Genomic DNA, 23,890 nt, shown 5'->3' with positions numbered 1-23,890 from the left:
TATATATATATGTATATACTGTTTATGTATACAGTAATCAATGTCAGTGGTTGAACAATCATGCCGTTTTTGTGGTCTCCTGATAAGTGATGATTTTGGAGATACGAGGATCCAGCCCCACGCCTAGCGATACACGTCTACGGACATCATACCAATATACATACATACACGTACGTGCATGTATACACATTTTAACAAAACCAAAGAAACAAGGCTTATAATTTATTTATTTACATACATACATATAAAATCCAAACAAACTCACAAATATGGCCGGGTTTATCTTTTAGCAACAATGCAGAACACATTTCTTTTACAAATGTCAAAGCAAAGGAATTCCTTTGAATAATATAAAATTGAAAAATAAAGTCACTTGAATTCCTCAACAGACTTGTCTAAGAGATGAGACATTAAGGCAAATGCAAGGACACACACACACGCTGAACGGAAAAGAAACACATACACACATTTGGTCGTTGTGGTAGTGAGTCCACTTTCCAATTCATGAAGCAAGTAAGTTGTTTCCTAGACTGGAGTTGGATTTTTTTTTTTCTTTTTTTCCCGAGGCCTCCGATAGAGTACAGCACAGTGACACCGCCAAAGTCTAACACATTTCCCAAGAAGGCAACCTCTACCAAGCTACACATTACTACAAATTTCTGTGCTTATGACACTTTTTCATCACTGGTTCTTTTCTATGTAGAACTGCAACTGTCAAATATTTTTAGGCACAAGGACCAACTGACGACAATTCATCGAATAATTGGCTAAAAATTGATTTTACTTTATCAAGCACAGTAATGTGCAAGCTGCAGGTACAGTATTACTTTTGTCAATTTGTGGTCGCTGTCCTCACATTCTGTAGTATCTGTGACTTTGAGTGTGTGTAGCTTTAAAAGGCAGGGCCTAGCCTGGTGAGTGACATGGTCGTCAGTGAATGGGACTGTAGTTAGCTGGCTGCTAACTGGCTAACCTGGTAGCCAGTCTGTGTGTTTGAGTGACCTAGTGAGTTTTGGCCATCAGCAACCCGTGTTTGAAACACACCGACAGAGATTTTGCGTCACTTTTAAATTTTTATTTTTTTTATGTAATCAAATTATTCGAGTTATTCAATTAATCATTGCAGCCCTACAAAAAAAAAAAAAAGCTACATGTATGGTTTGGTGTGATGTCCAAACTGTACCACTTTTGGGGGCACTGGGAGCTTGGAGGTGTCACTGTAACTGAAAAGAGTTTGACATTGTAATGTCAGTCTTATATGGAACTTGATGATGACAATCAACACTAAATGTTCAAAACAAAACACCAAAAAGTACTCTCTCCCCGTCACACCACCACTTGGTTTGGAAACATTTTCTTTCCCCCAGTGACACAACTTTCTGTCCGGAACCGCTCACTCCTCGGGGTTCTGTGCAAACATCCAATGTATAGCCACACAGTTAACATTTATACATATCTATGCATTTATATTCATATATTTCTATAGAAGAGTCTCCACACATAAGTCAGCAGTACTCACACGCACGTTTTGTCTCTGTGACAAAAGTAGACAACGGCACTACTTATTTTTTGTTGTTCTTTTGAAAATCCCCCCCCCCCCCAAAAAAAAAAGAATGCACGACATGGCCCACTTATCTCAATTCAGTCACAGCACGTGTTAAATATCACTTTATTTACAAACGGATCTTAAAAAGTCTAATTAAAAGAGCCCTGAAGAGAACACTGAACACAAATAGGGAGCCGTTGCTTACTTTTTGTTGCATTTGGCCAACTGAACAGTTTGGGCCTTTTAACATCCATTAGGAACTTGAGATCAACGCCGATTAGACCACGGGGACATATTCTTACGTCATGCCTTGATAGCACCAATAGTACAGAAAAAAATATGTAAAAATCACACATCCCTGGGCTAGGTCCACGACTGTCACACCCACTCCCCAACCTCCCGTACAAGCTCCAAGGCCACTAGAATTTTCTCCAAAGAAACATTGCATACCTTATCACAAGTGGCCACCATGTGCAAAACCATTGACAGAGTAACAGTTAAAAAAAAAATAAAATAAAAAAAAAAAAAGCTTTATTTGCCCCTCTCTCAGTCTCTCGTCCTTATGTTAAAGGAGACATATTATAAAAATTGACTTTTTAGTGTTGTGCACAAATGAACCTTGACTTATGACCTTAATTTGTTCCGTGACCAAACTCGGAACTCAATTGACTGGAATATAAAATACATTTTCCCCATTCAAATGCATTGAAATGCCAATAATCCGTTCCAGCCCGTCACCCCGCCCCCCTCCGAAAAGTAATATCATGTAGATGTTCTTTTTCCTTAATGAAAACGTAAATTAAGATTTCCTATCCTACATGTTACAATCCTTTCAATAAAAAACACCTAGCAAAAAAAAAAAAAAATGTAGACAAGGGGGTTTAGAATTGTCCTTAATTTAGCCACAAAGTTGCTAAATTGTCAACACCGAGTAGCCGCTCGCTTCCTTGTATGCCCTAAAGGCCCCGATACACCAAAACGACATTCACCTCGGCACGTCACGCTGGCAAAACACACCGCAACGACAGACAGCGACGCTGACCATTAAAGTACCTTCTGCGCATTGCATAAGATGTAATACCCTTCCATACCATCGGCGGCGCTAGTCATTATTTCTCATTGTTCGAAAAACCCAACCGGAAAGCTGTTGGCCGGGGGCGGATTATAACAACGTAAACGATGCATTCGGCTATATTCTTCGCTCACGATGAACTCCCACGCGAAGTAAACCATCACATTCTTGACACGGTATTGTGAAATACTTACATTGTCAACCCTCGCTCTTGTTCTTGTAAGAAGATTAAGGAAGCGAAGGCGTGCTCACTGTTTATCCGCATTTGTCGCATCCCGTTGGTGCTCCAAGCGCTGATTTGCTAGCTAACGGCCAATCGGAGTGACCAAATGTCACGACTGGCGACGCCGATTCAACATGCGTAAACGCCCCCCAGACGCTTAGAGACGGGTTACGACACTACGACGGTGGCCACTACACCAATCAGACGGCGCTTAAAGACGCCACGACGCTTCACGACCTCCGACGTCGGTTTGGTGTTTCAGGGCCTTAACACTGACCTTGGTCGCCATGGTGACGGAAACCAAACTTGGTATTTTCAATAGCAATGTGCTGTCTTGTCTTCATCAGTTATGCACTTTGAACAAAAAATGTAAGAGAGCTTTTATTAAGACGCCTTTTAAATTGGTGGTGGGAAGTTGGGGGTCAAAGGCATAATATGTCTCCTCTAAAAACACTTCAGAGCAGGACTCCTCTTATGCCCCCCCCCCGCCCCGAGCCGGAAAAGTCCCAAAAGATCTAATCCCGAAGACGCGCAGCTCGGACATGAAATTATTTTCCCACCAGCATCTTGGAAGTTCGCTAAGGAGGGAATGCGGACTCCCACGGACTCCCACAGCCCCCCCATCCCGAGTGCTTCCCTGCCCCACATGAACAACCAATGAAGCCCTTTTCCTTTAAAGGTTCATAAACATGCGACAGAACTGTGCTTGATGCCACTGAATGCCTCCATTCACAGAGAGGAACACCTACAGTAAACTTTTAGACTTTGTGCTCAAGTATGTTATTCCAACGCCATGGAGCTTCTGAAGAGGTCATCAGAAGATTTGGAATTCAAAGAAAATTTGGGGGATGTCGACCTTAAGGTGCCTTAAGTTTTGGATTTGAATTACTTCTCTGTGCGTGAGACCTCAGCGTACCTTACGAGAAACTTACTGGTTGTGTTGTATTTATTTGGCTTTTCGCAACACTTGACTAGTGATTTTTCAAGTGTGGTATGTTGATGTCTCCCTCTAGTGGTATGCAAAAGAATAACCAAATTAAATGTTCAAACTGCATTGTTACAAGTGGGTTATTAAAATTATTTTTGAATCCAGTCCATTTGTATTTAACTTTTAAGCACCTTACATTAGTATTTAATCTTTTAGAATGATTCGTTTTTAATCATTCATGTATTTTTTTTTGTTACTTTTGTGAGCAATACATTAACTGAATCATTTAAGTACTGTTTTTTTTTGTCTTACGTTTAAGCGCTTTGTGAATGCGCAAACTGTGTATTGTGTTACAGCGGGTTACAATAATATTAAATATATTTTTTTAGGACTAAATCCTCCATTTTAGATTAACACTCGTGCCTACAATGCTACTGTATTTCATTAGCCTAGTTAGCATAGTTGCGCAAGTCATCTTTTAACATTTTTGGTAAACAAGAAAAAAACTATTTCCAGTAAGTACATTGTTTTTTAGTTTGTTTTTTAATAGACTCTGTAAGAGTAAGTTATACATTACTTAGGCAATTACGCAAACATTTTTTTCATTATAGTGGTACTTGGAGAGCTAAGTATTGGTACTGCCCCAATCTAATTGTTGTTTACATTGTCCCCTTTTTTTTTTTTTTAATCAGTTCTTTTTTTTTGTTGTACACCGTCCATGTGTGCGCTACCTTTCAATAAAATGCATTAATATTGTTATTAAGTGAGATGCATCCGTGACACGGTTCACTGCATTGCACATTACATCATTTGTCCCTAAAGTTGACTCTTTTTACATTTTCGGTTCACTTATTTGCTCACTTTTACAACCATTAACTATGTTAAAATGTTACTTGAGCTAAACAGTTAACAAAAGCCTTGCGTTTACAGAAATTAAATTTAAATTAAATTCAGCTGGGAGAGAGACTTCAGTTACTTGAGACCCAAATGAGCTCAAGTACTATAGAAAATGAAGGCGTTTGACTCTAGAAGCTCCGCTGTATTCTCAAAGTGTGCAATAATGTTGTGTTATGTTAAATATTGTGCTGTTTCTTTCACTTTTTCACGTGTCTTAACAGTTAAGTAATACAAATTAAATGCCGTCAACATGGGACAAGAAAGCACTTTCAAGTGAGTTTTGGGAGGAAACCTCTGGTGTTGTAACCCCGTGGGGGGGTCTATCGCCGCCTCGGGGATGGATGTAAGGACCAAACATGGTCAGCATGATTCCTCCAGCGCGTTGACGACCTGCTCCAAGATATCAGGGCAGCAGTCGGCGATCTGCTGCAGAACGCAGTTGGCGTATTCCTGCAGCTCACCGCTCTCCTTCTCGCACAGCTCCAGCTCCTTCTCCAACTGGGCACCGCAAGGCACAGGGTCACCAATATTGTTTCGGTTTAATGTCTCTCTCCATCTACGTACATTTCAAGTAACACATATTGTTTCTCATCTGGCTGTGTTTAACCCATTTAGGACGGGAGCGCATAACCGCGTTTCTACCGGGAGCGCCGTTGCGTCTTTCTACCCTTAAAGCCGAGAGAGCGTATACGTCATTTTCTATTTATCATTTAATTCTCGGTCTCTTAACCAATGAAATGCATCAGAATGGACATGTGACGGTGCCTTGAGTCGTCGGAGGATATCCGGAATTTTTTCGAGCAGTAATGGCGGACGCCGTCGATTGCGGGAGTTCTAAAATGAATAACGGCAGTGATATAGACAACGCGATTATGGACTTTGAACCAGTGGAACCAGTCGAACGTGATATGTGGTTAAGAAATATGTTTGTAGATAATGACAATATCGATGTCTTTGTAACAGAAAAGAGGATGTTAATTACCACTCGATTTTTTTTTTTAATTAAAGTACCGGTAGTGCTTCTCCTGTACTGACACTGTATTTTTACCTCTTCGATTGAAACGGTAAAGAAGACGAGAGTCTGTATGAAAGCCACATATCTAAGCTCTCAAATTCTTTTGGAATTATATTTCTGTCTGCTACAGAGGCTGAGATATTAATTATTTTTGTAAGTGTTGAATTTCTGGGAAAACGTCAGGTTTTCAAGGGTAATTCCAAAGACGACCTTAGGTTTTGGGGAGCTGTTGAGCCAGGCGCTTTAGGCCTTAATGGGTTAAACCGACGGAGCATATCAAACGTCAGACACCTAAATTTACGCGCTCCTCCTCTACCTGTTCCGCCGTCATCTTCAGGAGCTCCTCCTCCCAGTCGTCCGGGTCGTTGCGGTGGTAGTGGGCGGGCGGCGTGAGCTGGCTGAGGATGCTCGGGTCGCGGTCGTAGCAGAGGTCGGTCAAGTGGGCGATGTAGAGCTTGAGCTTGCTGCGGTTCTGGCACAGGGCTACAACAGGGGCTATCATCTGTGGGGGGGGATGTCATGACTTGTATTTATACTTCATGATGACAACGTAAGCGCCAACACACTGTTTGAGTGCTGTCCTGTTCAATGGAGATATTATGTAAAATTATGTATTAGGAAAGCTTTTGTAGGGCAAACTTAAACCAAAAAATTAAAATACATCAAAAGGCTGATGTGCTAGAAAAAAGTTGAGACTTTTTTTTTTTTTTTTTAAATCAGTATCAAAAATGCTTTGCTGATTAAAATTTGCTGTAGACTAGTGTAATCAGACTATGTTCACACTGTAACTCAACTGGGATTTCTTTTGTCCATATGCACGTATGAGATTTTTCATGCAGTGTCAACAGTACAATTCCGATTTTTTTTTTTTTTTTTAAATCCAACCAGGGCCTTTTTCGTATGTGTACATAAATCGGATATGTATGCGATGTGTCTGCAGTGTGAACCCTCATCCCTCTGCGCACATCCGACCTATTCGTCATCAAAAGCCAAATATGCGCTCCGTGCGGGCGGGGTCGAGTGCTCGGCTCAGGAGACTACTGACAATCGTCCGTGAACCTGCAAATTGTTTGGAGTAACAGTGGCTGCGTTTACATTGACACATTTATTCGGATTAAAAGACTCCGAATCACTATCAGAGCCACCAAAAGACTGATCGGAATAAAAATGCTTCATATACACACCCCATTCGGAATATTCAAGCCCATTCCGATCACCATTTTATTCCGAACGAGAGGGGTGTTTTATGTCGATTGATAATCAGATCGGCGCGCATGAAAAGATTTATTCCGAAATTTCGGAAAACAAATCATCTTAACCGTGCATGTCTGTGACGTCAAAGGTCGGATTTAACAAAAAATCCGAATTCGGCATCATGCCCTGCAGTGTGAACGTAGCCTTCGAGTCCTTTCTTGATTTTGTGCAGTCAAGCTGTGCATGCAAGACACACATAAGTAATCAACGAAAAAGCAAAAAAGCAATTGAGACCAGCACAAACGACAATGACCACCAACAGTGATGCAACAGTAAAACAAGAACCACAAAGACAAACAAACGCAAGATGAATGATTGGTTAAAAAGGTGGAATGGCGCAGTGACAAATTGAAGACACATTTGTTATTTTAGACGAGCTCACCCTTGGGAACAAAATGGCAGAGAGAGTGAGAGAAAGAAAGGGGGGGCGGGCACAATGTTGGCTATGCCCAAATACCCTCCTCATCGTCCTGTTAGGCCGTAACGTAGGCCGGGCGCAGCGTTAGAGAAGAATATTTGGTTAGTGCGTGTACAAAGCTGAACACCAGCACACATGATTGTCTTGTTTAATCTGATCTGAGCAGTTACTGTAAGTATGAAAACAAAAGCCCGGTTGTAATCCGAGAACGAGATGCTACCTGGTCTGGGGAGGGCTTGTGGTTTGTCTGGTCGGGGGCTGTCTTCAGGTGTTCGTCCTCATAGTTGTCCGCCATCAACTTCATACGGTTCTGAGTCTGACCATTAACCACAGAAAAAATATAGTAAATAAAGTATCACGGCATGATAGCTTTTATGTGGCTAGAAGGCTTGCGAAACAAAATATATTAAAGATAGAAACCATGCATGGGAATTAATGAGAATTAACAGGAAGGCAAACATTTGTTGTGAATAAAATATTCAGGGGGGTTTTATAGTGGAAAACAAAAAACAAAATTGGGCATAAAAACAATAAAACAATCTGATTTAATGACAATTAAATGAGGAAAAAAAAAACTTCAACAGTGAATTTTTGCATTGTACACAGATCATTTATACAATTAAAATTAATTTGCTGCACTATGTATAGCAGGTGTAATAAGTCCCCACGTTCAATTAAAGAACAAAAACGAGGAGATTTATTATAATAATGTATTATTTTTATATTCACTCTGAGGATAAGCGGTATGGATAATGGATGGATGAATATTAGTTTGCAAAACAAAAAGTATTAATATCAATTCATGTTTGTATATGTCAGTTTGCATAAAAAGGTTTCAAATTCCAGGCGAAACTGTGCAACTGAATAGTTCCAAAATCCCTCAAAAATTGCGACGGACCCCAAATGCAGTATAAGTATGGAATAGTGTATAAATAAATGATTGACTGCAGCACCAATGAGTGGAATCAGTTACACTGTCAAGTTTTGCTTGAGCTCTGTATAATTATTCATGAACTGAGAAGCCAAATATGAATGACGACAACCTCGAACACGAGGGGGTGAAAAAGCATGAAAGGAGTGTTACCTAATGCTAGCACGGGGGAAAGTCCATTCGCAATCTCTTCTAAGGGGGAGTGGCTTACTGATCTAAAAATCCATGCCACCCACCTGCTGCTTGAGCTGTTGCACCAGTCGATCTTTCTCTCGCTTCAACAAAGACACTTCGTCCTGGGTCTTCTTCTTCTTGGAGGAGGACAACTCCAGCAGGGCAATATTTGCATCTTTCTCACTGATGGCTGCCAACAGCGCCTCCTGCCTGTCAGAGTAGGAAAAAAAAAATTGCATGTAAATGAGCTGGATCGCCACACTTTGAACGCGCAATTCAAGTCAGGGATTCGTTCCAGGCCCGCCCGCAATTGGTGAAAATCCCCTATATAGAGAGTTACTCATACATCGGCTGAGAAACAGCAGGGTAACGTCGTACATCGTTCGGGGAGCTAAATCCTCTCACCAGCTGGGGACGGCCCGGAAATGGATGACATTGTTCGATCAATAATCAGTCCTTACTTCATCTCCAGCACCTCCTCCAGGTGCTTCCTGCGCTCGGCTCGCAGGGTGGTGAGGTGGGCCTCCTTCTCGCACAGAGACTGCTGGGTGGAGGACAGCTTGGCCCGCATAGATTCTAGCTCCTGCTTCACCTTCTCCATGGCCCCTAGCAGTTCCTCCATCTTGAAACACAATTAAAACAACAGGAAAATAAAGAAAAAAAAATGTCATTTTTTTGCCAGATTAAGTGCTCCGATAAAACACAGGGACAGCTGATCTTGTGCAAGTGGAAGGGGTGAGTGAAGTAGCATTCAGTGATGGTAGAAGTTGTATTTACCTGTTATTTGCCGATTTTATACACTCACCGACACAAGCCAATTGAACCTAACAGGAGTTAATGTTGAGTTTAATCAGTAAGGGAGGTACTAAAGTGGCATTAAGTAAAAATGCAGCTTAAGAAATGTTTTTTGTTTTAATTTGCAACGCCATGTGTGACCCAGGCGACTCATAAGCACTGGCCGATTTAAAAGCAAACAACAGGTAAACAAACATGACAATTAGACAGCAACAAGTCCCGCACAATGGAGTACAGTGTTCCCCGACTATGCCGTAAAAAGGTTTATAATTGCCTAAGTGTGTCACAAGGCGGCGGCAAAGTGCTGCTTAGTCCCTGTCCTTACTTCATCATCGTTCTTGGCACGAAGATGCCACGAGATGGCCCCCAAGCAATATTTTTATATTAGAAAGGGCTTTGGCCTGAGCACTAAAAATGGTGAGAAGTTGAATTTTTCAGCAAATAGTAGGAGCAGGTTCCCCCCCCCCAAAAAAAAAAAAAAATTCCCAATAGTGAAATGTGAACATGCAGGGGGACACTGTACAACATTATTAAGCCTTTGAGTTACTTTCCGACTGCATGTCTGCAGAAGGTTGCTGTTCACGTTACTTTGTCACCTCTGAATGAGATTCTCTCACACATACACACGCATACAGGGCTCATACCTTAGACCACTTTAAGTGGGCGAGGTTGGACTCATGCATTGCATTGAGTGAGTACTTCTGACAGGCGGTGAGTAGCGGACAGAGGAATAAGAAGGAGAGAGAAAAAAAAATGACAAAAGAACGGAAAGAAGAGGAAAGGCGGCCAGCAAAGAGGAAGGATGTCAATTTGAAAAAAAGGATGATGATCACAACACTGGTTTTCTTCCAGCCAACGGTGAGGCGTGATGCCGGTTCTTTGCGCTGGGGCGTGCCTGTACCTGTTTCTCCTGCAGAGACCTGGCAGCCTCCTCCTGGGCGAGCACCATCTCTCGCTCGGCGGTGATCTGCACGCTCTCTCTCAAGGCCTCCTCCAGCTCCTCGATGCGCTCCGACTTCTGACGCAATGAGTCCTACACACCAGCGGGTGGCAGTCAAAGCAAGTTCATGCTGAGCGTCACACATACACTGCGCACACACGCGCGCGCGCCTTCACCTTCACCTGCAGAGAGCTCTCAGACATGTTGTCCTCACGCTTCTTGGCCTCCTCCATCAGCCGGGCATTCTTGCTTTTCTCCACCTGCTCCTTGTGCTTCAGAGATGCCACCTTCTTTGTCTGGTCTTTCATCTGCCTACAGGGGGCAACAGAGAGACATTGAAGGAATTAACTGGGTTATTCTTGGAGAACACCAGCAAAAGGTACACACAATGGGGTCAATTTGAGCATTTGCCCTCCCTTGCGAATAAAGGCCCAATAATTGGTTGTCTCTAAAACAGTGACTATGTTTACATGCAGTCAATATTCAGGTTATGGTCAAAAGTCTGATTTCTGAAACATTTGGAATAACCCCTTTACATGCGCGTGAGCCGACAGTTACTCCCGCATTTGAATAACCTGATTTAAGCGGCGAGTCGCCGGCAACGCACGGATGCCGTGACGCAAATAGACGTCATTTTCGCTCGTTACTTGCTCAGTTGCTACCGTCAATAATACACAATTATATATGTGACTCACCGCACGAATGAAGCAGACGGTTTCCTCTTCGCTCCAAAAGTACTCACTCACTCTAGCTTTCACCATGTTTTCTTTATCATGAATCGTGTATTTCCGACACAACACTTCCTGTACTACAAAGACCAAGATTCCTTGCGGTTGAGCATGCGGCGCGTCCCGTGCAAACGGGGGATTCCGATTGGCGTATTGGTATTATTGATTGCATGTAAACGTAGTAACTGATTCACAACCATTGCGCCGCAGCATATTAGTGTGCGTTTCCCATGTGCTCACTTTGCGTTTACATGCCGACAGGAAGTTAACATGTACACTGTACACCAAACGTGGAAGTTTTGCATGCATGGAGTCCATTGATGAAAATAAATCAAGAAAAAAAAAAAGATGAAGCAAACGTGTAAGCAGATGTACTAACCTGGAGGCCAAGCTGTCAGGGTGAAGGATTTCCATTGAAAAGGTAAGAGAGAATTTAAAGAGGGTGTGTAAGAAGGGAGGAAAATGTAAGAGGAAAGACTGATCAAAATCAATGATCTCCTGTGATAACTACAATATCTTAAAACAAAACAATCCAGTAGTACAAAGTGCGTGTGTGCGTGCACGCCTTTTTCACTGGTTCGGCAGCTTCTTCTTCCGCCGTCCGTCTACCCGCCTTTTCCCAAATAATAATAACCTACAGTATAGGCCGGTTCGCCTATCATTTTAAGTAGGCTTTCGTTAGCATTTCCGTCCACCAATTGCGACAGAAGAAGAAGCTTCGGCCGCGGCCATAGAAGCATCACCGCAAAAATAGACGATAGACGGTTACACAGACGGAAAAAATGGGCTTATGATTATGCTTAGTCCGTCTATGATTTATCGTCTACAAAACGGGCGTCGGACCCGTCCGTCACAGCTCTGACGAATTGTTTGTTTTCCCCCCCAAGTAATGTTAATGGAAGACCATTTCAGAGACACAACAAAAGACCCACCCCTCCAGCTCGTTTATCTTCTTGTCTTTGTCATTTTTCTCATTTTCCATTTCCCGCAGGATCTCTAGCAGGCGGTCCACCTCGGCTTGCGCTTTCCCAGAATCCTCTTTGTGGCGGGCCACTTCCTGTTCCAGGCTCTTAATGCGCTCCGCCAGCTCGGTGTTGGCCTGAGCCTCCAGAGCAGCATTCTGAGCCTGGAAATGAGAGAGGAGAGAGATGTGATGTGTTTTTGCTGCGGCCTGCCACACTATCATGATATGAAACAGTATCCTCACAAGGGCAACAAGAATGTTTTGGAATGGCATGCCATGGGCGAGATGGCCATCTTACTCTCTTAAGGTGGTTATCCAGTTTGAGGCACTCCTCCCTCTTTTGCTCGAGGGCGATCTCCAGACTTTTTAGTTTGGAGTCCTTCTTCAGCCCGGAGGAGGCCAGCGATGACGCATGCTCCTTCAGGTCCAGCAGAGACGTCTGAGCACACAAACCAAAGCAGAAACAAAGCATTTTCACCTTATGAAAGTAACACAGCAAACATCACTCAGAATGAAAGAAACTTGGGGGATGAACTGTGTTCAGAATAGAATGATTATTACCTCTCTGTCTGACAGGTCTCCTTGCAGTAAGCTCAGCCTTTCCTTCAGCTCTTTCAACTCTTTCTTGGTACACTCCAGCTCCTCCGTCTTCTCTCGGTCGTCTCTGTCTCGCTGCTCCTTTAGTCGCTCTATAATTCGTTCCTACCACAAACAGCAAAGGACATAAAAAACACACGCTCCAGACATCCATGTATAAAAATAGATTGTATTTGGCTTTCAAAATGAACGCGAGCTGCAGTTTTGTTGATGCCAATATAAACTCACAATCCATGTCTAACGACCAGTCCGACCCGGGTGATAACGTACATTTGGTGGCTTAGACATTCCGGTACAAAAAAAACCAACACATTATTTATTTTTGTGTTCATTTGTCTATTTATTTATATCAGTGCCACCCAGCAGCAGTGTAGTAACAGTTAGGGCTCCCTTGACTAATTGATTCGACTTCTAACTCACACTTTATGTATTCATGAGATTCGACAAAGCACATTCAAACAGCAGGAGGGTGTTTATTTTCTCATCTGCAGAGGGTAAAGGTGTTTAGTAAAGCATTCATTCATCCATTACCTTCTCAGCGAGAGACTCCTCCAGCGTGGTGAGAGCAGTGTCTGTGTTGGATGTGTCAGCCTGCAAAGACTTGACTCTCTCCTTTAGGCTGCTCATCTGCTTCTCCTTGTCCCTCAGCTGCTCCTGCAGGTTCTCAATCTACAAAGAGAACATATACAGTCAGTCATAGCATCATTAAAAGGGAATGTCCAAACTATTGCCCCGTGTGCAGCAACCTTTTTTTTTTTTTTTGGGCAATATACAATTTTATTTATATAGCGCATTTCATAACAGCTAGAGCTGTAACAAAGCACTTTACAAACAATACAATAAATAGAACAAAAACAATAAAAGGCTGTGAAACATGTATTAGTAAATATAGACATAAATATATAAATATGAATAAAATATAACAAATGAAGCCAATAAATTGACATAAAACACTATATACAATTGACGCCGGAAAAGAGCCGAAAATTTCAGGTCTGATCAAAAGCCAGAGAAGTAAAATATAAAAACAATATAGAACTGCTTGACAGATTGGTTTTAGTGTGATTAATAAATTCAATAAGAAGATTGGATATGTCCTGTATGTACTGTACGTATATCTATGCATCCTTTCATTTTTCTGTACGGCCCTTGGAAGAAAAAGTCTGGACGCGTCGGTCTTGAATCTGCAGATTTTAAGATTGTAGAACAAGCTCAAGTCACCTTCTTCTGAAGCACGTTGACTTTGCGCTCCTTCACCTCAAGCATGTCTTTGAGGTCGTGGATCTCACCACTGAGTGTGCCTTTCTCTTCGGACACTTCTTGGATCTGCTTGCTTTTCTTATTCAGAGTGGCCTCCTTCTCTTCCAAACGCAGACGCAAGGCATCCACCTGACCAGGAAAGAAAAAAAAAAAAAAAGACCACTTACTACAAGCTGTAATTGTAGCGCTCACATGAGGATGTTAACAATTTTTTTAATGACTATAGAAAGTAATGACAGGGTCATGTTTTTTCTTTTTTTTTAATTTCTCTAGTACTTTCAGTACCATCCAAACTGCTAGGTGAGAAGCTGCTTTAGATGGGTGTCTCATCACCCAGCATCTCCTGAATCACTCACTACTTATCGAACACGCAACCAGTTTGTGCACTGAAGGAGGACCCTGTCAGATGACTAAAACTTGGATGCTTATTTATGTGCTTATCAAATACTTACATTTGTGCTTATATCAGACAGATATAAGGCACATTAAATGAAGTAAACAGGCCGATTTAGCGCCAGCTAATTCTCTCTCTCTCTGCAACGCCAAGAGTCCCCCACCCCGGATTTGCACTCATACACGTCAGTGTATTTAAATAATCCATATTTACTGCCATTACAATACTTGCACTCTTTTTGGCCGTTGAGGTGGCAACTGGACTGTATTTATACTTGTACTATACAGCATATTACTGCCAGCAGCTAAATCTCTGTCTATGTTTTTTCTGTCTCAGATTGTTTTTTTTCCTTGGGAACCCTCAAATGCTGCTTCTGTGTTTGTCTTTTTTATTTACTTATGCATTCATTCATGTATTCGTTAAGAGTATTGCTACTGCGACAATCTAATTTCCCCTGACGAAATGAATTAAGTATCCATCCCAGCCGTGGTTTGAAGTTGATTTTGCTGTACCTCTGTCTGTAAGATTGCAGCTCTCTGCTCCTTGGCAGTAAGAGACTCCTTGAGGACTTCAATGTGCTGTTTGCTATCTGAAAACTGGTTGGTGAGTGTCTCCAACTTTGTCTGCAGGCCGAGCAGCTCAGTGTCCTTCCTGGAGAGGTCCTGCTTCACCTGCTCCATCTGGGCGGAGAGGGGAGACAAAACTCACCAGCAGCTCCCTAATAGGGTTGCAAACGGGTAGAAAATTTCCCATCTGAATGGGAAATTTACTTAAATTCCTGTTAATACCTATGGAAAGTTTCCAACTATGAAATTTCCTAGAATTGTACAACTCTCCTCCATACAAACTGCTACTTTAATTTCCCCCCACTAGAAACCCCCAAATTTGTCTGACCTTGCTTTTCATGAACTTGGTGTGGCTGCGGTAGACCTCCATTTGCTTCATCTCCTCCTGACGCTCCTCACAGCTCAGAAGTCCGTTGGACTTCATCATGAGCAGCTCCTCCTCCATTTCCCTCAGGCTTCGTTCCATCGAGTTGAGCTTTGCATCCTGGCGGTGATGTAGATGTTCTCACGCCAAGTGGCATAACAGTATCCACAGAATTCAAGGAAGGTCCTTGAGTGCACAGTCCTCACCTTCATGTCAATGACCGTCTGTAAAGCCTTCGTTTTGGTGGACTCTGGTGTGCCCTCATATCTGCGATGCAACTCCTGTTGACAGACAAGATTGAGGTGATAATTCTGAGTAGGAAATTACAAAATACAAACCACATTATTCACATAAATGATACCCTTTCATAGATGGTGCACGGTACTTAATAATAAGCAGTATTCATCAGGCACAAAGACAGGTGCATAGAGTGGAAATAATAGCAGCGGTATTAAATATATATAATATGATAAACGTGAGTGATGAGCTTACAGGTGCCGTATTCGTCAATGATATAAAGGTATGGATGTGTTGATCATATTTTTGGGCACCAGAGTTCTACTCACTTGATTTTCAGTGTCTAACAATACTATGTCCCGATCCAACACTTTAAGGTGCAAAAAAATAAAAAATAAATAAATAAAAAACCAGCACATCCGCATTTGATTGACAATAATATGTTCTAAGTTCCTCCAGTCTAACCACGGCATTGTGATTAATATTGCGTTTGTGGAATATGAATTAAGCAGTAAAATCCACCGTTTTTTATCCATTTAAGGGGTCGGCCATTTTGTCATTTTCGGTCGACTGAAAATGACATCACAGTTGCTCAGGGCTCAGGTTTTCTGAAGCTGAGCCATGATTGGTTGTTACCTGAGCAACGGTGAAGTGATTTTCAGTCGACAAGAAGTGGCAAAATGGCCGCCGCCTGAGATGGCGAAAAACAGGTGGATTTTACTGCTTAACTCATATTCCACAAACATAATATTAATCAGAATGCCGTGTCTAAACTAGTGGGGCTACATAGAACATAAAATTGTAAAAAAGATGTTTGGGTTGACTTTCTCTTTAACAATAGTTCAAACCAAGTGAACAAATAAAATGTTTTTATAACGTATCAGTAGTGCAGCACAAAATAATGAGACAAACAAATTCATTTAAATATCATGATATTTAAAAAATATGGAAGATTAATATCAATGAAGGCCCAATTAACCCAATTAGACACTCTCTGCATTTGAGTAAATAAATGGCTACAAGAGAAAACGATGGTATGCATCATATATACTGTAAAAGGGAACATTTGGTAAACGTATTAGTGGAGAAAAAGGTATGTTTACTCCTATGATCTGTCGATTAAATGTACTAAGAAGGGTATGAAACATTATTGACACTTTGATAGCATGCCATTGGCAGTATTATTCAGAGTAACAAATGTGGAACTGCAGTGCAGTTTTGAACTTCCCAAATTCGAGAACAAAGCATTACTTCTCTCAATGCAGTTATCTCTCGGTCTCGCTGATCCAGTAAACTTTCCAGGTGATGTCGGTGCATCTCAGCATCGGCCAGCCTCCTGGTGCGCTCCTGGTCCTCCTCTGACGCCTTAGCAGATGGACCTGAACACATTGCAATGTTGTGGTTACATAACAACACCCCTGTGGGCTAGTCGCGGCTAATATGTGAGGCGAGATTTTGAATAATGAAAGCGGACGATGTTTTAAACGATTTGCACAAGTCTCAAAACTACATGCACCAACATAGGGTGGAAATATTTTCAGGATTCACACCTGGATACCATAAATCCAGCCTGTCAAATGTGACTCAGACATGTTTTGTTGTTTTGACAGACAGCAACATTATTTTCGCACTACGAAGGCATAAAAGCTGCAAGATGAACAACTAGAGTGTGTGCTTTCCCTTCCCAGGCATCCGTAAATATCTTCAATACGTACAGGGGCGGCGGGTGCCAGAAATCAGCTTCTTTCACAGTAAACAATCCTTAGCTAACATGGTGAGAAAAAAAAAAGCTTCTAGAGCTCCCACCCACCTTTGCTCTGCAACATCTCCAAGAGTTTCTTGATGGATTCGTCTCGGGCCCCCAGAGTTTGCTTCTGCGTGTCAATTCTCAGCTCCATCTCCTCCAAGGTTTTCCTAAGCAGAAAGAGCTCCTTGGCTTGCCTGTCATGCTCGCAATGCAGCCGCCTGAAGTTTTCCTCGGTTGGTTCAGACGCCAAGGCTAGATCCCGGCCTTGGCTGGCGGGGTCTTGCTGGAGCAGCTGGTTTAGATCCCGCTGGATCCTTAGCTCATCCTGGAGCGCCTGCACGGTCATCTGCAGGTGCTGCGGGAGGGGGAAAAAAAAAATGCATCCGATGCAATTACATCCTTCCGACAAGCGGTATAGTTCGGCTTGCCACGGTGCTGTTTAAAACGGTATTACCATTTACACAACAGACTAGCACACCTGAAAAAGAACAGAATTCTACAAAAAGGTACTCATTAAGTTCTTTCTATTCTATTTGTGTTGCATGCCGCGCATTTTGGCATATTCTCACTTTTTTTTTTTAAATCTATCCCCGGCTAGCGACTCACCTATTTGCGGTTTTTATGTTCTTCTGTGTAACGCCCTTGGATGCCACAAGATGGTGCTCAAACGTGAGAAACAGGTGGTTGCTTAGAGTAGTAACCAGCCAGTAGTGCTTTATAGCAAAAGAAATGCAGCCATTCAACGTGTTGAGAAAGCAGCGTTTTCGAGAAATGCAGCTTTTTTTGTTAGGCTGTACGAATGTTAATGCAAAACGGGTTGCTTTGTGAATATAGAAATAGTGGTAATTAAGAAAGCTGTATCTAGAAACTGGTGTAATGTAGAACCACCTAACCAAGATCAATGGATGGCAATTGTGGAGGAAATTCGGATGATTGAGATAATAACTCTCCGTACGAGACTGCAGGGTACCCAAGGACACCAAAAATGGGATAAATGTCTCATCATGACTCAGCTTCAGAAAACAGGTGAGCTGTCATTGATTGTTAACTGAGCAACTGTGATGTAATTTTCAGTTGATAGCAAGTGACAAAATGTCCGCACCCCGAGATGGCTAAAAACGGGTGGATTTTGCTGCTTAACTCATAACCCACAAATGCAATATTAATCAGAATGCCATGTTTAGATTCATAGAAGCGCATAGAACATATTATCGGAAATGCAGTTTGTGGGTTGACTCACGTTTAAGTGTATTATCGTATGGTGAGTTATTCTGAGATTCCTACCCGGAGCAGACGATTTTAAAATGCTCAACGTGTGATTAAAACACGTAAATTGTCATTTGGGAGGCCTCGCCTCAGTAAATCATACATATTCATTAAAAAGACAAAGTGTTAAGCTAAAATTAAATGTTACACCAGGAGCTTGTAACATTACAATTGGAAAAAGATGAGTGAACAGATTATTAGGTAAATGCCTCAAGGAGAGGATAAAAGAGATGCTAATAAAAAAAAACAAAAAAAAAAACAGATGGACTCAAGATAATACACAAAAGTAAACAAACAGCAAAAACAGACAGTGGTTGTAATTAGAAAAAAAATCTAAACGCCTTGGAGGCGTGTGTGTGTGTGTGTGAATGTGTGTGTGTGAGTGTGTTTGTGCCAGTGTGGGAGGCCAACATGTGAAAGCAGACATCTTTAAATTACAACACCCACTGATGAGCCCGCAGCTGCTCTGGCATTGCTGGAATTAGCCCACAGTGATTCTGCGACTCAGTGGGGTCAAATTAGAGAGCTATGCTCTTTCATTACGGAGAACTGCGCAACAAAGAAGGTACCCTTTTTCAATTATTCTTGGCTCACTCAACAATTATACTGTAATTTCAGAGACAAATAATTATTTCGGTGGAATAGTACACATTTTTAATGATAGCAAACAGAGAATCTAAAGCAGGCATTAGACTTGCAAACTATTTCATCCATTAAGCAGGAGAACATTGCTGCGTATGTACACTTTATATAAGAGGATTAAAAAGATATGTAGAAACCAGCTTGGAACCTATATAAAGAGACAAGGAAACACACTAAGGCCGACTGTAGGAAATTAATATTCTTGAATGTCTAAGTGTCAAATGTCTCACGTGTCAAACTGTAGAAGAGCACATTTTTGCAGCCCACAAAAAGAAATCAAGTGTGTCTCATTCATGTTCGGGTTAGTTGGTCTAGATTTGTTCTTTTCATTTTGGCTGTAAATGTAAATAAAATAGCAAACACACTTCACCTTTTATACTAATACAAGTATTTATTTTAAGGCCCTGATAGACCAGACCGACGTCAGAGGTCCTGAAGCGCCGTGGCGTCTCAATGCGCCATCTGTTTGGTGTAGTGGCCACCGCCGCCGATGGTATGGAAGGGTATTACATCTTATGCATGCGCAGAAGGTACTTTAATGGTCAGCGTCGCTGTCTGTCGTTGTGCTGTATTCCGTCCAGCGTGACGTGCCGACAGCCGGCCGGACGCCACAGGGGGTAAGTGTCTGTCACTATTGACCAGCATCTTTTTGGTCTATCAGGGCCTTTAAACGAATCCCTTCTTACTAATATTGGAACAATAGTATTAGACGAGGTATGACATGTGTATGTGTATGTGTATGTGTATATATATATATATATATACACATATATACACATATATACACACACACACGTGCCATATATGTATATATACATGTGTGTGTGTGTATATATATATATATATATATATATATATATATATATATATATATATATATATATATATATATATATATATATATATATATATATATATATATATGTATATGTGTATATATATATATATATATATATATATATATATATGTATATATATATATATGTATATATATATGTATATATATATACACACACACACACACAAAATTAATGGGCAATTGTGTATGAAAAATAATGTGATGGTGTGATAATACATTAGGGCTGCAGCCATCAAATATTTTTAGAACTGATTATTCTACAGACTACCCCATCAATTATTAAGATAAAAATTGACTTTGCATCATTAAACAACATTAATGACACAATAAAATACACCTTTGACAGTCATAACGGCTCTCTGAGGGGAACCATAACCACAACATGACTTGAAAATGAGGTTGATACACTTGGGCTAATAAACTAAAGTGAGCAATGTAGGAAAATTTACCTGAGCTTCATCTTGAATCACGCGGTATTGTTCCTTCCACACAGAGATCTTTGACACCTCGTCTTTGCGGAGCGCTCGCTCCTTTTTCAACTCTGGACTCCAAAATGTCTTGATGGAATTCATGGACGAGCTCAGCTTGCTCTCTTTGACTTCCACTTCCCGCCGCAACAATTCGTTTTCCCGCAGAACCTAAGACACGCAGAGATAAACGCAGTTGAGCTGTGTCAACAATTGCATGGACCTCATTTTTTTTTTCATGCCACTGTGTAAATTACTTCATTGCACGATTTTGTTTGTAACCTTGTAATATCGTATTATGTCAGGACCATTGTAATCAAAGAACCCCCTGTAATAGATGAGCCGATTGCCAAGTGTCACGAAGAGATTAAAAAGGAGAGAAATACCTCTTTGAGTTGAGCCTGAAGGTCAAGTATGGTGTTGTCCCTTGCCTGCCTTAAAGAATGTGGTACAGTGGACGCCATGTGGTGGTCCCCAAAAGCCAAGGCGTCACCCGCCATCAGGCCGACAGGCAGTATCGTGCTCGAAGGCACCGAGGTGGAAATGTTTGGTGTGCTCGCCGCCACCACGCCACTGCTGCCGCCGCTTCTCGAGCCGTAGGTCACCCTCTGCCGCCCCATGGTGGTCACGGCTCCGCATGCACTTTTGGGGAGGTGCTCCCCCACGGCCACCTCATTGTCGCTCAGGTACATCGGTCCAGAGGTGGCATATGCAGCATTGAGGGACTGGATGTTCTCCATAGAGAGCGTCTTGCCGCCCGCACCTCCGGGACCTCCTCCGCTGCCCCCGGTGCTGTTAGTGCGACGGTGGCCCATGCGGGGGGAGCGAGGGAGGCGAGGGGAGCGACCCGATCCCTGATTACTGCCGCCGCCTGCATCTCTGCCTCCACTATGGGTGGCATCTCCTCTGCCAACTGAGCGGGCGCTACCATACATGTTCTGAACAGAAACTCAAGGCAAGCAGTAAAAGTAGGGTTGGTAGTCTGAGGTGTGTGCTAATGATCACGCTGATTTGTGCTTGTGATTGTGGTTTCTCAGCTGAAGGCAGAAGGCACTATGTTCATGATGGATGAAGTCTCTCCACTTTCACTGACAGGCGGCAAATGTAGATATCCCTTTTCCAACAGGAGCTGACGCATTCGCCGTTGCTAAGTGTGACGTCGATCTGCAGAGAATGAAGAGTCCTTTCCTGTAAATTAAAATAATTTATACAGTGTGATTGCACGTACACTCACATCATTAGGTACCCTTGCACATCCATCCATTCATTCATTCATTTCCTGTGACAGTGATTCCCAATCACTCGGAAGTCATCCAATTTGACTTGGTGCTGGTCTGACCAACTTTCTCAGTTCGTCGCACCAGAACATAATTTGGTCATGGGTGTGCTGGAGCCTAGCCCAGATGACACTGGTCGAGAGGCACGGTACATCCTGAACTGGTTGAAAAGAGCTCATACCAAAGGGAACGAATAAAAAGGTGTGCGCAATAATAGTACAACATGCAACCATTATGGTTTAAGGCTTGTGCCCAGCCTCATTGGTTTAAAAAATATTGTAATTTCTTGAGAATGGCAAGCAATTTTGAGGGGAAAAAATGAATCATCCAAAACTGAGGGATATTATACATAGCTTTACGGAAAAAACAATAGTTTGTCATATTGTATAGCCGTTTACCAGTAACCAGGGGTCGTGAAAAAGGTGTACTTTCATTTCAATATAATATTTAATCTCTAACATTACAAATGTACATATAATAACTCAGGATGTTCGATACTAGGGCTGAACGATTATGGAAAATAATCTAATTTCCTAACATACATCGATTCAAATAAACCCAACTTCCAGTGTTGTTTTCAGGAGTGACAGCCACCCACCCTCCAGTCAATAGGTCAAAAATGCATAATATAACAAAGTTTGTCATCATACTGATTACGTGTATACTTGCAAGCGAAAAAGAAAGAATGTGCTTTTATCATCGATTTCGTTGCCTTACCAAAGTTCACACCACCGACCGTACCCCTCCGTCTGCGTGGCCTTGCTAGCTGGCTAACGTTTTGTCAACCTACCGGCTAACGGTGACGGCTACACCTTTTTGGAATATTACCCCATTTGGAACAACAAACCAGTGGCTAGCCTTACGTTTGTGCGTGTTCAATCAAAACTGCTTATATATAATAATGATAATAAGCGGTGGGGGGAAAATGTGATGTGCTGTCGTTTACGTGTAAACTAGCAAGGGAAGGAAGGAAAAAGGGGGATCGTCCATAGTGAACGGCGGGGAAGAGAAAAAACTCCCTCTCTGAAAAAATTGAGAGCGATAAACACAAGTCTGTCATTTAATTAGACAGCATTATTTATCCCAAGTCTTAAGACACGATCAAAATGTCAAAAGCAGGATCGGACATTTTTTTTTTGTACATTGAACCCAAACGACACCGAACACGAGTACGCCGTGGTGGAGACACCCTTCTAATCGAACCATTTTCCTAAGCAGCTTTGTATGTATTATTTAGACACACTGGTTTGTCATTTAAGGGTTTTACATACCTGTCATTCCCGTCAACACAGGTTCAATGTGACATATGGAGGCTGGTGTCTTCCATGTACGTGGTCAAGCCAGCAGAAGCTTTCTGCTTTTTTCCCCCTCGCTACTAACACAATAGCCAGTGGTGAAAACCTCTGCGATAAAACAGCTTTTATGTCGTCTGTCTAGCATCCGAAATCTGCCGCGCTTCCCGAAACAATAACACAAAAGGCATCCAATGGCAAAATGACCAGATTTTAGATGCTAGTAGCTCGACAGTTGTCTATCAGATTTTGCCATCTTTTTTTGCCAGCAGCTCACCAGAGCCAGCCAAGGCGCTTCAGTGACGTCAGCAAGCCTCTGATGCGCGTTCCCGACACTATCCTCGCCACGCTTCTGTTTCACCTGCGCGGTCACGAGAAGGAGAGGGCCACAACATTAGGTAGACACCCAAAGTGATTGTTTTATTCGTGCATTCAGTACCTGGGCCTTCAGTGGGGATTTTATTTAATCCACCTTTAAGACCACCAATATCATGTCACGATCATAGAAGGCAACCATCAATACTATATACAAAACGCAGTGTATAACATCAGGCAACTGTGCCGCATACGCCATCTGGAGCAGCACAAAATCAACATTTAACCAACAACATGGAAAAAAACATCAAGACAATTAAGTAAAACATATCTTAACGTTTTATGCTCCTTCAGCATCGATTATCATCGACTGGGGTAATACTGTAGTAGGGCAGTGGATGCCACACCCTTTGCACCCCCTGCATCACACAGTCCAGGGTGTACGCCGCCTGTCGCCCAAAGTCAACTGTGGTAGGCTGCAGCACGCCCGTGACCGTCGTGGGAATAAGCGGTTTAAATAATGGATGCATGGATGGATGGATGGTTTCTCAGTCAATGACACTCCAGGGAAATTGCATCTACAATGTGGCATGTGACAAAAATTAGTTTGACACACATGACTTACACATAATGAAAGCAGTTAAGACAAGAGAAACACTATGAAATGTAGAGAATAGACTGTTACAAATACATCACAAATTAATACAATTTCATTGAACAAA

General features: G+C 42.1%; 1 protein-coding gene across 7 annotated transcripts; it reads right to left on the bottom strand.

The window, feature by feature from the left end:
• Positions 1-209: 209 nt before the first annotated feature.
• LOC147149002 (ELKS/Rab6-interacting/CAST family member 1-like) lies at positions 210-23,162 on the bottom strand. 7 transcript variants are annotated; one of them, XM_086028586.1, is made up of 21 exons: positions 22,833-23,162; positions 20,671-21,472; positions 20,267-20,455; positions 17,114-17,405; positions 16,555-16,682; positions 15,273-15,347; positions 15,031-15,186; positions 14,649-14,816; positions 13,704-13,871; positions 13,014-13,151; positions 12,447-12,587; positions 12,184-12,324; positions 11,854-12,047; positions 10,370-10,505; positions 10,155-10,286; positions 9,898-9,954; positions 8,920-9,080; positions 8,521-8,668; positions 7,574-7,669; positions 5,998-6,183; positions 210-5,164 (listed from the first exon to the last, which is right to left on the bottom strand). In XM_086028586.1, exons 2-21 carry the CDS (start codon positions 21,217-21,219, stop codon positions 5,027-5,029), a joined length of 3,393 nt encoding a protein of 1,130 aa, XP_085884712.1. In that variant the 5' UTR covers positions 21,220-21,472; positions 22,833-23,162; the 3' UTR covers positions 210-5,026. The 7 variants fall into 7 exon arrangements, 5 of the variants coding, with proteins under 5 accessions (XP_085884712.1, XP_085884714.1, XP_085884713.1 ...); XM_086028588.1 differs by having other exon boundaries at positions 10,376-10,505; XM_086028587.1 differs by having other exon boundaries at positions 20,671-21,448.
• Positions 23,163-23,890: the final 728 nt, after the last annotated feature.

This window comes from Filicampus tigris, chromosome 4, assembly GCF_054856515.1.
Source record: "Filicampus tigris isolate MCC_2025a chromosome 4, RoL_Ftig_1.0, whole genome shotgun sequence".
NCBI lineage: Eukaryota > Metazoa > Chordata > Actinopteri > Syngnathiformes > Syngnathidae > Filicampus > Filicampus tigris.
The sequence above is the reverse complement of the archived record's forward strand: the minus strand, read 5'-3'. Positions and strand labels throughout refer to the sequence as shown.